The sequence below is a fragment of the Aythya fuligula genome, chromosome Z, assembly GCF_009819795.1.
Source record: "Aythya fuligula isolate bAytFul2 chromosome Z, bAytFul2.pri, whole genome shotgun sequence".
Lineage (NCBI taxonomy): Eukaryota > Metazoa > Chordata > Aves > Anseriformes > Anatidae > Aythya > Aythya fuligula.
In genome coordinates this window covers 78512157-78527245 of record NC_045593.1, presented here as the reverse complement: position 1 = coordinate 78527245, position 15089 = coordinate 78512157, and the positions used below count along the sequence as shown (strand labels likewise).

Here is a 15089-nt window from a genome sequence, read left to right as displayed (position 1 = left end):
CTGGTCCAGATTTAGCAAGAATCTGTATGTAAAAAAAGGGATAACAAAAACAGGACCAATATAAAACTGAAGACTAGAGAAATTGCAAACTGAAATTGAAGACAATCCTGTAGAAGTTACAAAAGACTAAACACCAGTTCAAAAGCTTTGATTGCTAACACGTTGATTTGGGTAAAATAAATAAATAAACAAACAAACAAACAAACAAACAAACAAATAAAAACACCACCAAACCATTGAAGCAAGAATCTGGGGGAAGTCAGATACCGCTTACAAGGAAATAAAACATTGACTTCCCTAATGTTAATTGATTGCTAAAAACTTGAAATGGCTGCTTTTATTCTGAAGATTTATAGTAGGAAAACATCACTGGCTCTTATATCACCTTTAATTTCTTGAAACATCATTGAACTACCATGGGGTAGAGCCAGAAAAATAGAATGAAGACTTAGTCCTATCAGTTGTGATGGAAAAACTGCCAAATTGCACAGGTGGGAGATTAAAATCAGTCTCTAAATATTTAGCATTTATTATGATCTTTTGTCATCTATATACATTACAGGAACTTCTTAAATGAAAAATGACCTCGTTACAATTATCCTGACTGACAGAATTTTAATAAACTTTCAAGAGAGTTGTTTCTGGTTATGTGTGATCTGGAATATCAGTACTGAACCCTGAGGAAATTTATTCTCTTTAAAAATTGTGTCTTCACATCAGTAGACTGAAACCCTTGGCAGCGAAAACATCATCATGATATGCAAACTAGATTTACCCTACACAGGACCACAATCTAGAAAAGGGGAAGACCACATAGGTACAAATATATATCTAAAGGTAGTAAGCATTATAAAGTGCTTTTTAAAAGCACTTTCTGTTTTGACTAGCAGATGAGGAGAATGAGCAAAAAGACAACAGAAGGTGAGAAAAGATCTTTTTCACTACTGAAAAATAAACAAATATATATATATTTATATATGTGTTTGACATTAAAAGCTAGGAGATGTTACTGCAAGGTAACAAAAAACTTGTTTTTTTGCAGTAGTCCAAGCAGAATTTACTGGCCAATGGAGAAAGTATCAATATCTTTTATTAATCCATATAGCCCTTTTTTTTTTTTTTCTTTAGTATTTTCCCTATGCTTGTACTCTAATGTTGTGTCTCTTTCTGAGCTACTATGGATGTTATGTGACAGACTATTCCTTAGAAGGAATTTGAACATAACTTGAGAAAAGTAAGTATTGCCCACATCACAAGCTTTCCAAGTGTTCCATATCATCACTGTTTCATGACATATCTTCACTTACCCATGTAGGACCTAAAATACTGGTAATATCATGCATTCTTCAGCAAGAGATGGTTCTGAAATGTCTAAACTGTCTGGCAATTAATGTGAGCATTCTGTCACTAACTAAAATGTATCACTCATGGGCATACTTAATTCATTAGTGAAAATGCACAGGCAATAAAAAAATACACAGTTAAATCCGAATCACCTGGCGACAGACACGTCTTGGCAGAATTCCCAGCAAAGTCAATGGGAGCTTTGTACAAGATGATGGGACTGCAGTGTCAGGCTCAGAGCACTTCATACAGTCAGCTTACCAGCAAGTCCTGTGGGCCTTAGCATTTGGGTTTTTGTGTCTTCCTCAATTTAAATATTAAATATCTCCAACATCAGAATAAGTAGCATGAGCAGAATGAAGACCTTTCCTATGTGATACCTCAACAAAAGACAGTCCTGTCAGGTCTAAATTACTGGGTAGGATTTTCACAGACTTAGTATTGTGCTATCTTCCCCTAATCTAAAGGTAAAATATATTAATCTGTTTATCATGGAGATGATGGCACATAGTACTTTTTTTCTTAAAATAAAATAAAATAAAATAAAATAAAATAAAATATAAAATAAAATAAAATAAAATAAAATAAAATAAAATAAAATAAAATAAAATAAAATAAAATAAAATAAAATAAAATAAAATAAAATAAAAATTACATCTTGACTTTTCACACTATTTTTCCCCCCTAGCAAAAATGCTGTAGGTCTTCCTCGTCTACCATTTTGGCTGTAAACATAACTTATCTTGCCAATGACATATGGATTGCTGTCTTTCTTTTGAAGTTGGACAAAAACTATAGAAAAACTTCTCACTTGAAAGCAAAGCATCTTTGTACAGAATAGAATTCTTTGTACATTTTATTTATTTATTTATTTATTTATGGTAAATGTTACAAAACTCTTAAAGTAAAATTTTAAGGGATAAAAAAAGGACAGAACTCTGCCATGTTGTATTACACTAACCATATGACAAGACCAATAGGTATGGAATGGACAAAAAGTGGAACAAATGCCTTACGTGAAGTGACAATGCTTATAGGAACAATTTTGCTATGAAATTAAGCTTCACTGAACAGAATGTTGTTACACATTAAGCAGACAAAAAAATGCTTAAAGGATAAGATTTTATTTAAAACCACATTTATGAGATAAAAGTAATCTCATTTTTTATTTCATCCACAACCTACATATACATACGATATATCTGTCAAGAGCAACTGAAATGACCAATGAAGTTGTGTGTTCTGTTAATCTGACTACTAATAATAAGTCTAAGAGAAGTCTTTTCACTAACCCTAATTTAATTAACCCTTTTTTAAATGAAGATATTCAAAAAATAAAATTAATGGACTGCTTGCACAAACTTATATGAAACTTTGACAGCAGACATAACTGAGGACCAAGACCCAAAGAAAGTTTAATAACATAATAAAAAGCTTGCCATGTAAATATGCTAGGTATTTATGAACGTGACCATTCAAATAAATGAGAGTGGAAGAGAAAACAAATACATGAATAATAATTAGTGATGAATGCATAAAATTTTTAATGCTTATAAGTTGCTCTGTTCTAAATTAAACTTCAGCTTTGTTATGGCTTAATCTGACCCCCAGATTCCAGGATTTACACTTAAAAAAAAAAAAAATAAATAAATAAAGAGGAAGAAGGGAAGGGGAAGGGGAATGTTGAGGTGAACATCGAAATCAAGCCTTTCAGGGTCACTGGCAAAGAAAGGGAAGTCTTTAGGATGATGTTCCTGAATAATTGAAGCAGCCTGAGTGATGCCAAAATTGAACATCAGACTGAATGACACATGATTAGAGAATCAGATAGGAAAATAAGGTTAGTTTCCAAGTATTACAGATGCTTAGAATTTTCAACTGAAGTTTAAAGTTTTCAACAGAACATATTTCCTAGTAGAAAATGCCAACTCACCAGAACTTATTTTTTATAAATTAATTGTTGTTTTTGTCAAATTCCCCATATGAGTTTTGAAAGAAAGACTTTAAGCTTTCAGAACACTTTTGCCTGAAAGGAAATATTGCTATTAATTATATGCAAGTGACTACTTAATTAAGCCATATGGGGTTACCAGATCCATTCCAGGAACAGAGGTATGGGAATCTGTGGTTCATGAAAGATTTTGAGGCATAAATTTTGCATTCAAAAGCAGGATGTTAAAAAAATGGAAACTTAAGAAATTCCTTAATCATCCAAATGTAAACACAGATTTCATTTAAAAGTTTGCTTTGCTTTTAACTAAAGTAACAGCTGTATTGGAAAAGTTTGTGATCTTGTAGCACCTATCCTCAAAAAGGGGTGTATATATACACACAAACTGACTGTTAACTTCTACAAAACAGAAGGATATGGATCAATCCCAGACTCTATTGGATTGATTTATGAAAATGTTTTCATCATCTTTGTCCTCTCCACCATGGCCACACTCTAAGGAATCTCACGTTTAAGAACGTTTGTGGCAAAAGTACAACCCTCAACTTTGAAAATAAAACTCATGAACTTTACAGTGTATTTCTAGGAACAAAAGAGTTTTTCTACACTTCTTCCAAAAGCTTCAGGTGAATAAAAACAACTTGGAACTTGGTCTATATTCCTGAGGTGACCTTTCCAGCATTTTCACATATAACTTTTTGTTTACTTGAAATTCTATTCTGGAGGTCACAAAAGCAATTTTAGAGGTGATCAAAGGCGGATTAAATTAGGAGACATCTAAAGGTGCCATCCTGTGTTCCACCACTATAAGGGTCAGACCCACTTCTCCCCCCAAACTCCCAGGCCCCTAATTCTGCCAGTTCAAGCAGATGTGAAAAGCATTGAGAAAGATCAAAGACATGATCCAACTGAAAACTAAGCTGAAAAAAAAAAAAAAAAAAAAAGTCATCCGCTTTCAGGCAAATCATTTACCTGATTCAGCTGGCCATATATGATAAATAAGTGTCATCACAAAGCAAAACATGCCAACTACCACCAGGGGATAGAGAAAGGGCAGAACTACTCCACCTAATACTAAAATATATGTGAGATTAGATATAATAGCCCAAATATAATAGCCCAAAATAATCACAAACAGACTTTAAATCAATCATAGCAGAAACATCAGGTTTAAATATCTTGTCAGATTCCTTTTGTAGGCATTGGAATGGGCTTCCCAAGGAAATGGTTGAGTCTCTATCCCTGGAGGTCTTTAAAAGATGTTTAGATGTAGATTTTAGTGATACAGTTTAGTAGAGGACTTGTTAGTGTTAGGTCAGAGGTTGGACTAGGTGATCTTGGAAGTCTCTTCCAACCTAGATGATTCTGTGATTCTTTGCCAGGTCCTGCACCTGGGGCACAATAACCCCAAGCAGAGCTACAGGCTGGGAGAGGAATGGTTCGAAAGCTGCCTGGTGGAGAAGGACCTGGGAGTATTGGTTGATAGTCGGCTGAATATGAGCCAGCAGTGTGCACAGGTGGCCAAGAAGGCCAACAGCATCCTGGCTTGTATCAGAAGCAGTGTGGCCAGCAGGGCTAGAGAGGTGATCGTCCCCCTGTACTCAGCTCTGGTGAGGCCATACCTCGAGTACTGTGTTCAGTTTTGGGCCCCTCGCTACAAGAAGGACATCGAGGCGCTTGAGCGAGTCCAGAGAAGGGCGACGAAGCTGGTGAGGGGTCTGGAGAACAAGTCCTACGAGGAGTGGCTGAGGGAGCTGGGCTTGTTCAGCCTGGAGAAAAGGAGGCTCAGGGGCGACCTTATCGCTCTCTATAGGTACCTTAAAGGAGGCTGTAGCGAGGTGGGGGTTGGCCTGTTCTCCCTGTGCCTGGTGACAGGACGAGGGGGAATGGGTTTAAGTTGAGCCAGGGGAGATTTAGGCTGGATGTTAGGAAGAACTTCTTTACCGAAAGGGTTGTGAGGCATTGGAACAGGCTGCCCAGGGAAGTGGTGGAGTCACAATCCCTGGAGGTCTTTAAAAGACATTTAGATGTAGAGCTTAGGGATATGGTTTAGTGGAGACTGTTAATATTAGGTCAGAGGTTGGACTTGATGATCTGGAGGTCTCTTCCAACCTAGAAATTCTGTGATTCTGTGATTCTGTGATCTCTCCTTACATGCTTTCCATCTCAAGATCAGTTATCAGTTTAAAATCTTTATACCTCTACTCCTTTGAGTGATGTACTACAATTCACTCCATTTTAAAGCTGACTAATCATGGATAACACTCTATCGTATCTTAAAACAGACATTTCTGCCATGAAGAAAGCTATAACTTAGCAAATAAAAAGTTGTAAGTTTGCTATGTAGACTTAGATTACCAGTTCATGACCTCTTGTGATCATCATTTACTTTGCCTCTCAGAATGTTTCATATGAACAAATTATTAAATGCCTGGTGTGGATCCAAGAGCCATACATCAATGTACATTTACAGACATTTTACTAAGTAAAAAATGGGGACAAACAGCTTAACATTTAATAATCAAATGAATCTCTGCCCTTCTTGAATTAGAAAACAGAAGCTCAGTTTTCATGTCTTGCCCTCTCTCTGAAGCTTTGAGTTTGTTGTCTGTGAGGATGACTCTAATCATCCTGGTTTGTTGTGTTCTTAGTGAAGACTGGAGTAAAAAATTAATTTTAAGGAAGAAGGCTCCCAACCTGCTTGAGGAAAAGGAGGAAAAAACATATTTTTAAGTCAACTCCACTAAACACAACATTCTTTTCCTTTATCTTACAGGACTACCTAAAGACTTTGCTAGATATGGTATAAAAGTAGGATAAAAATGGGTATATATTTTCTAAAGGCTAAAATCAGTTCCTAAAGAGGAAATAAAGAAAGAAAGAAAAAAAGGAGGGAAAAAAGAAGGTAGGAAGAGAAGAGGGAGGGAAAACTGAGGGAGGAAGGGACAGAGGGAGGAAGGTAGAGAGGGAAAAGCAGAAAGAAGCAGATAAAGCATAAGTAGTAGGAGTACAAGAAGAAAAATTTGTGTCTTGCCTTGAGCCTTGGGGAAGTTATTATCCCAATTTTCTGAGTTTGCAGCAGCTGTAGGGGCTTTTTCCTCACTACTCTTGAATCAAAATGTCAAATACCAATAGCAACCACGTATGAATAGGTACTTCAGTTTTAACATGTTATCACCATGAGAAGCAAACACGGCTCCTCCTTTCCACCCAAAACTAAGACCTGCACCTGCCTTAAGATGTCCTTGCTCTAGGCTCCAGCAGCCAGGAGCCTGCCACCACTCCATCCAGGTAAGCTGACAGCAGCCCCTCACAACAGAATGTCTGGCAGCCGCACTGCCCACCTCAGCTGCATGCTCCTAAGTGGGCCACAGAGCCAAGCATAAATTGGGGCTACTGGTTTTCCCCATACCCCATCTGTATGTATGTATGTACCTTCCACCCTGACTACAGAGAGGGTGTCATTGACCTGTAAACCCAAAAGGCTTCAGTGGTATGACTTACATGAGAACAGTCATTGGAACCTGACGGGTAGGTATGCCCTAAGAATCCCCCACTTTATTCACCACTTCCGCAGCTTGTCTACGTCCATCCTGGCAGTCTGTTCTTGCTCCCCATCAGCAGCACTGAAGCCCTTGTGGAGGGCGTCTGCACTAAAATTAGCCCCTGGCAGCCCTCACCTTATCTACTGCAAAGAAGCTCTTCTGTGAATCAGGCTGAATGTACAAGACATATCTGAACAATAGGTCCAACATTTCACAAGCACAAGCTAAAGGATTAAGACACATTCTTGAACATTTGGAGAAGGCAAGCTGTTTTGCTTCACGCTATGTAATGTTGTTATCACGCTATGCTACTGCCTTTATCATCACTTGAATTATAGTAATGGCACTTACAAGCCTCCGGAAACATCAGACAGGTGTGTAAAAACCTAGTCAAAAGCATGCCCACCCACTAAGTGTTTTTTGTATAAATCAGTAAGGTAATAGGGAGAAAACAGAAACAAAATTAGGTACACAGTACAGTAAAGACAGTGGCAGAGGCAAGAGCAAAAGCCAAATCTCCTGAGTCCTGGGAAATATTCTACCAATTCCCATTTTCACTAAAATAAATATTAATAAATGAAACGGTATATAACAGACTTACCTTTAGGTAGCATATATGTTATAACTAACGTGGAGCACATCCATATGATACTTTTTATATTTAACAACATCTTGACCTACAAATAAAGAAAAAAGGAGTAAGTGGTTAGTAGTACATTGTGTGACAATTCAGTACATTAACATTTATCAATGACATTAGAAGGAGTCATCTGCTCAGGAAAGATGTTCAGCAGGACAGTACAGTAATCCTTAATATAGTGAGCTTTTGGCATTTTATTCACTGTTTTAAACCTAATCCCATACAGCAGTAGCAGTACATGGATACAACATGATGACTTCTCCCTGTTGAGGTCTTGCCAGTTCAGCTCCAACCTTCAGGTGACTTTATGTCTGTAACACAGACTATCTTATCATTTAGCACCAGCAAACAACCTGTTCTGCATGAAACAGTTCTGAAAATGTTTCTCCTGAATCTGCAAATACCCTGAAAAATTAAGAAGCATGCTAACGAAAGCATTATAATTCTCATAAATGTCAACAATTATAATGCTTTTGTAAGTAGTCTCTCCTCCACATAGCTACACATATGCACTATCTAGACATCATAGGGAACAGCTTTCATCAGCAGTTTGTCAAGCACTGACCTTAAAAAAAAAAAAAAAGTTTTTAATCACAAAATCCCAAGTTTCCTGATATTGCTGCCAAAATACACTGCTTGGGTTCTGAACTTGGGCAAGTAACCTGAACTCAAAGACGTCACAGCTGAATTGCTTTATGGAACAGCGAAACAGAGATTTAGTAGATACAGACCTGTGTTATCTCTATGAACCTTGTGTTGCATATACATATTTTAGCATTTTTTGCATTAGCATTTTAATTTCTTGCTCTTTACATGTAAGGTTTCAGGGTTAAGGCATTAACAAACACACCCAAAAACCTCCGCAAGCTATCCTGAACATGACAGCAAGACAGAGTTAACTTCTTCAGAAAGCTACTGGTGATGTGTTCAACCTCAGGAAAGTTTTCTCCACAGCTTACAGCTTTAGCCCAAACTTCACGGAAGTCTGTGTGAATTGGCATCTACCCTGTAATGGCTGGATGGTTGAGAAAAGATGCAAAACATCTTAAACCAAGCCCTTCCAGTGAGTTAATCTCTAGTATAACAGCATCATGTTCAAAATTCCCACCCAAAAGGGTTGAAAACCCAAGAGTTTTCATTCCCTATATGCGGATGGCTAGGGCTGTCTGGTTGCACTGGGAAACATGTGCTGCAGCCTATTCCCAGGGCGTGGAGGAAAGAATACAGCTGCTTTCCATGGAGCAGGCTGCACTTTGCCAAAGACGCCCCATCTCTGCTTCATCCACTCGACAGCGCTCACAGCATGATGTGATATCACTGATTTGGCAATGTTAACTTCACAGGATCTTTATGACCGAATCCCAAACAAGAACCAATACCTCTTTGACTTCATTCAGTTCGAGCACTATCCTCCGTTAAACTTTTCCTGAAGACTCTAACGCCAGACAGACAGTTTTATCTTCCCTACAATTTGCACAAGCAAAGTTGTACATGGAGAAGACAAAAGTGGCTATTTTATAACTCTCTATAGTTATTAGTTTGATAAAAATCTATTCTGTGTTCAGTATACCAAGCCCCCATAACACATTGAAGGCACTGACGAGCAAGAAGGTTGCACATGGTAAGAGCTGCAGATGTCAGAGTCCTAAAGCAGTGGGCCAGTTTTCAGACACAGGCAGATATTTGTTTGCTTAGATAAACACTTAAATTATCTTCATTATTACACAACATCTCAGAAAATGAGAGGTCACGGTGAGCCTACAGATGTGCACAAACCAGAAGATGCTTCAAGCATCCCTTGAGTCCTGAAGCTTCTGGAAAGCCTCAAGCACCAAAGCCACTGCAGAGCAGCTTCTCAAGTAACACAAGCACTCTGAAGAGTGGAGAAGAGAAGACCTACTGCTTTCTCCTCCCTCACATACGGTGAATGGAGGACCCGCCCGCGGAGCAAGAGCTCCGGCCTTTGTGAAGGCATGATGGCTCCAGATCTCCCTTTGAGCTGCTCTGTCCACATGTGTTTCCCATGCGTCACATACTGGCTGTATCAGCTGCTAAACAAAAATCTAGAACAAATTGTTTACAAGTTTAGCTTTTGTGTTTACCCATACGCCTCATCTCCCGCCTCCCTCAGAAGGCAACCTTGGATTTTCTGACCAGAAACAAGGGAATCAACAATGAGATCAAATAAATTCACAAAGAAAAAGGAACTAGCAAAGGGCTTTCATTTTTCCTTGTGCTGTGGCTCCAGCGTGTATGAAGGATCACATCCTCCCATTCCTCTCTACCTCGCACACACACACACAGCACCATAGATCCAGCCCTGCATGGGTGACTGCATTATAAAAGCAATTTGAGGAATTGTATGGAAAACAACATCTTCAGCTTTCAGCCATGAAAAACACATATACCCCAAAAACATATGGAAACAGAAAAGACAGCTGTGGAGAGATAAGTTCCTGCTGAAGACCAGGTGGTACTAAACCATCAGAGTATTCATGGTTGTGATCTCTACTCTTGGCCTTGTACAGAAGGCTGCTGAAATTACACCTGCTGCATTGAGAGCTTGGACAGCTCAAAAATAAATAAATAAATAAAATCACACTCATTTGAGCAGAGTTCAATATGAGATACCTGCCAAAAATCCCCACCCAGCACTGGGAAAATCACCGCTCAGCCCTTTCTTTTTTTAAATCTCCTCCACCCTGAGGCTCCTAAGCAATGAAAAATGCTGGAGAAAGGGTTCATTTCTCACCCCTGAGATTCATGAACATGACTCCCCTGCAACACACCATACATGATGGTTTTCACACTCTGGTCCTCTGCAGGCTCCCATAAACACTCCTGGGTTACTGAGTGCTGCTCCACTACAGCTGCCAGAATTAAATGTGCAATTACCCCACCGCCTTGTCTAAGCAGCAGACAAAAAAAGCAATACCCAACTCAGCCCCCAAGGGCAGTCTCGCCTGGAAGGAGAACACAGAGCTCTTCAGACCTCAGCAATCATTTCTGGAGCTGCAGGCAAGGCAAGACACTGCAATCAGATGGCGCTGCTCCTGCCTACGTTCCTTTTACCACAAAGACTGCAGTTGACTGTGCTCCTGGACAAAATCCCTGCTCTAAAATCAGTGGTATTTCCCATCCTGCTCTCTGCAAAGGCCTCTGCTGGCTGGTTGCTGTACTGCCCCAAAGTCCACAACAATTAGCCAAAGTCTTTCCAATCATACCTTTTTCCAGACACTTTTTTTTTTTTTTTGCCTTGGTGTCATTACACCTTGAGGAAGAGAAAGCCATAATGCTATGGACACAGCAAGAAAATCCTGCCAACTAAAGGCTGCACGACTTGAGTAAGTGTTTAATTTCCACCTTCTATTAAAAAAAAAAAAAAAAAAAAAAAAAGTGTCTTACTTCATGTGACCACACTCGGGTTGCCTGCTGGCTAGTGTCCAGCTGGACTGGTCCAGTTTATTAGGAGCTACTGCATACAGACTGATCCACAGAAGTCATTTGCACTACATTTCTAAATTGGATGCGACCCTGAGCACAGTAAATTTTTTTAACCGAAAGATGCCAAGTCCTTGATATACTTCACATCTTTAAAAACTAGCAGAGGAGGTTCTCTCTTTGGGGAAAGAATAGAGCTCTTATTTTTGCAGGCACTCTTACTTCCCCTGCAAGAGCAAAGAGGCATAGGAGCAAAGTTCTGACCTTATTCCAGCCTGTGCTTAGTTTGCAGTGTAAGCTTGATCTCACACCAATGCTATTTTAATTTAACCAGATGGGAGAACATCACGTCTCTCTTTCTAATACTGGGTTAACAAAGACAGTGAATTGTCCCGGTGTGAGACAGACTGAGATGTACCAACCAAGAAGTCTGCCCAGCTCCTCCGAAGTTGGAAAAATGAGACATTAGCTATTTTCCTAGAGGTGATACTGTCACAAAAGGGTGCAGCTTCTCAGGTTGTGCTGAGATTGATTCAGCACATTTTCCACAGCTGGACTGTGAGAGCTGGATATGTTTGCAGAAAGCAGTCTCTACCCATCTACCCTCCTTGCCTGCACAGTGAAGGTAAGGCTCATACAAAGAAAGAAAGAAGAAAAAAAAAAAAAAAAAAAAAAAAACACCTATGAGAACCTGACACTGGAGACTTGAGGTTGCTGCTCCTACTAATGGGTAAACCAGCAAATTACACAACTTTCCAGCAAAGCCTGGGCAGGCTAGAAATGACCTATCCCAGATGCAGCATCTCTCTTGCTGCTCTCTGAGCACTGGCAGGCACCTTCACGGCTTCCACCCTTCCTCAGAGACACAGGCTGTGTGCCTGATTCTGCATCTGCATGCCTCTAATCCTTCAGTGATATGTCCATTAATTGCCAACACTTATCAGCTTTAGTGTAAGTGCCGTTTAATTGACTTTACTGGTGACACTACGCCTCGGCCATGTGATTAATTAGTGGGCCGTGCTGCCACATGGCCAGCTTGGCCTCGGTCTGCTTCACCAGCGGCATCTGCTCAGCCTGTCACCACTTGCAGAAGAGTCCGTGAGGCCTTCACAGAGGACCTGGGGGCACCTCCAGCATCCCCTCCTCACCACCTAAGGCACGCAGGGGAGCTCCCCAGCCTGCTGCCGGCTGTCCAAGCCGTCATCGGGACGCAGATGGGAGGCTGACCAGAGCACAGCGTGTTCTGGCAGCCGCCCCTGGACATCCCCCCGAGGCCTTCATTTAGCCCAGAAGCAGCCCTGTCCCTTCGGGCAGCCTCACGGCGATGCTCCAGGAACCCCCCCCGAGGGGTGTGGGGGCTCCCAGCACCCCGTGCCCCTTGGCTTCAGGGGACAAGCCGGGCCGAGGCCACCAGTCCCTGCCTCCAGCCCTCCTCCCCGGCGGATTCGGGCCTGTTCCGTGGGAGCCGCCCCCAGCACGGCAACGAGACGGGGACCCCCGCCCCAAGCAGCTCCTCCCTGCCACCATTTTATGGCCGGAGCCCCCCGTCCCCCGCCAGGGGGCGCCCGGGGCCGCCGTCGCGCCCCGACCCGTCCCGTTCCTCGACAGCGCCCCGGGGGGCTCCGCCGCGGCACCCCCCGGCCGGACCCGCCGCCCCCCGGCCCCATTCCGCCCTCCAGCCCCCACTCTGGGTGGGGAGAGAGGATGTGGGGGCGTTTTGGGGTGCAGACGGTGACCCCCGCCTCCCCCGAGAGGCCCCCGGGTCCGCCCCGCCGCCAGGGCGCTGCGCGGCTCGCAGCCCGCCAAGTCTTACTCATCCCCTTTTGGAAGGAAACTTCCTTCTTTCTCGCCCCCCTCCGCCACCTCCCTTTTTATTAAAAAAAAAAAAAAAAAAAAAAGGAAACCACCCAACATTCACGCTCTGGTTGTCCCAGGATGGGTTTCTGCAACACGTTTCGACACTCGTTGCTTAGAGGAAAAAAAAAAAAAAAAAAAAAAAAAAAAGGAAAAGGAAAAAAAAAAAAAGAAAAGGGGGGGGGGGGGGAGGAAGAAAATTTTAAAAAAGAAAAAGAAAAGGAAAAAAAAAAAGAAAAGAAAATGGAAAAAAATAAGGAAAAAGAGAAGGAAAAAGGCAAGAGGGGGTAAAGGGAAGAAGGGGGAAAGAAAAAAGAGGGAAAAAATAAGGAAAAAAAGGGGGAAGAGGGAGAGGAAAAAGACAGGAAAAAAGAGGAAAAATGAGGAAAAAGAAAGGAAAAAAGAGGAAAATGAGGGAAAAAGAGGGGAAAAAAGAGGAAGGGGAGGAAAAAAGACTAGGAAAAGGGAGGAAAAAAGAGGGGAAATAAAAGAGGGGAAAAAAAAAAAAAAAAGGCGGAAAAGGGGGAAAAAGAAAAAAAAAATCATTCGGGGTTTAATCCCCGTGCCCGGCGGGAGAGGGGGCGGCCGGGAGGACGTGACAAGTGGGACAATGAGGGCTGGCCCTCGGCCGCTCCCCGCCGCCCCTTTGTGTGGGGAAGGCACCTCAGAGCTGCATGGAGGGGGCTGCCCGCGGGGCCCCCTCCCCGCGGGGTACCCGAGCCTCTGGCAGAGCCGCCCCCCGGCACACACACACTCACACAGACACGCACACACACCCGCTTTTTCCCGCCGTCGAAACTCCCTTAATTCCTTCCACGATGCTCTCTCACTTTCTTTGTAAAACAAAGGAAAACCCAAGGAGAGCGGCGGGGGAAGGCAGTGCCCCGTGCCCCAGAGAAGCTGGCCGCGGGGGTGAGAGGGGGCGTTTTGCTCCGCTGACCTTGTGATCCTCCTCCTTCTCCTCCTCCTCCTCCCACCCACCCCCCCTTCCAGCGGTGGAAATGTGGCTCGGACGATGCCTGCTTGCCGTCCTCCTCCGGGAGATGCTGCCTGAGCACCTCCGTCCCGCTCTGCCCCGACAGCAGCTTTCCAGGAACATCGGGGAAAGAAAAGGAAACAGAAAGAAAAAAAAAAAATAAAGAAAGAAAAAATAAAAAGGAAAAAAAAAATAAAAAAGAAGAAGAAAGAAAAGAAAGAGAAAAGAGGGAAAGAAAAAAAAAGAAGTAAAAAGAAGGGGAGGGTGGGGGGAGCACACAAGGGCGGAGGAGGCTGAGCACACGCTTTTCCCAGCGCAAGAAGAGACCTGATGGCAGGAAAGGTCCCCTCCTAGCACTGCCGTCGCCCTTGCTACACGAGCGCTTTGTGTATTTAGGATCCGTACAAAGCAGCTTCCTCCCTTCTCCCTCCGGACCCCGTCGCAAACCAAGGTGCCGTTCTACCTTCCCGGCCATTCAATCCAACTGGCACCAAAAACTTCTGCCAGGGCTCCCACCCCAAAATCTTTTTTTCCTAGTTTTCTTTGTTCTCTCCTGCGCACGGAGGGGCTTTTGCGGGTCCCCGAGCATCCCTTCTCCTCTCCCCCCGCGCGTCGCTGAACTTACCCCAGGTTGTTTAAATTCGCCAATCACCGCTATTCTCTCCCGCTCAAGGTTTGCGGTTCAACTCTTTGTCCCTCTCCAGGTACCGCCGGCCAAACGATCGTCTTAAATTTAACAAAGCTAGGTGTTTGCCGGCACCCGCGTGAAAAGGAGGGGGAGAGAGAAAAAGCGTATTGAAAAGAGTTATAGTTACCTTAAAAGGTAGCGTATTGCAGAGATTGCAAAAAAATCACGGCGTGGCGGCTCGGCTAGTCCAGAGATCCCAGTGGCCGCATGAACGAGTTAAAAAAAAAAAAAAAATCCCCTTGGTGGTGGTGGAGCTGGAAGGAGGTGGCCGGCTCCGGGGTGCCCCCTGCTCCCCGAGCACCTGCCTCCGAGCTGCGCCGAGTTGCACGGAGCTCGCCTGCAAGTTCAAATGCGAGGCTCAGCCACCCATCATTATTATATCATTGTACTGCCAGCGCTGCAGAGGAGGGGCGCTGGCTCGGCGAGAGGAGGGTTCTCAGCCTCAGCCAGAGCCTCCCTCGCAATCGCAGCGCCCCCGCAGCTGCTGGGAGCGGGAGAGACCCCAAAGCCCTCCCGCAAGGGGCTCCGCGACCCCCCCTACAAACCCGCACCGCCCTCCGCGGGGAGTCCCCCGGGCAGCCCTTGGGGGTCCCGGCCCCCCGGAGCCACCCTCCCCCCACGGGGACCCCCGGACGGGTCCCTGCGCTCGG

At 43.2% G+C, this 15089-nt stretch overlaps 1 protein-coding gene across 1 annotated transcript in view; it reads right to left on the bottom strand.

Moving 5' to 3' along the window:
• VCAN (versican) overlaps window positions 1-14640 on the bottom strand; it is a 111748-nt gene extending 97108 nt beyond the window's left edge. Inside the window, exons 1-2 of the mRNA XM_032205361.1 lie at window positions 14567-14640; window positions 7434-7517 (exon numbers count right to left, since the gene is read on the bottom strand). Of these exons, the coding sequence (XP_032061252.1) occupies window positions 7434-7511 (78 nt within the window). The 5' untranslated portion in view covers window positions 7512-7517; window positions 14567-14640. The remainder of the gene's footprint in view (window positions 1-7433; window positions 7518-14566) is intronic.
• Window positions 14641-15089: the final 449 nt, after the last annotated feature.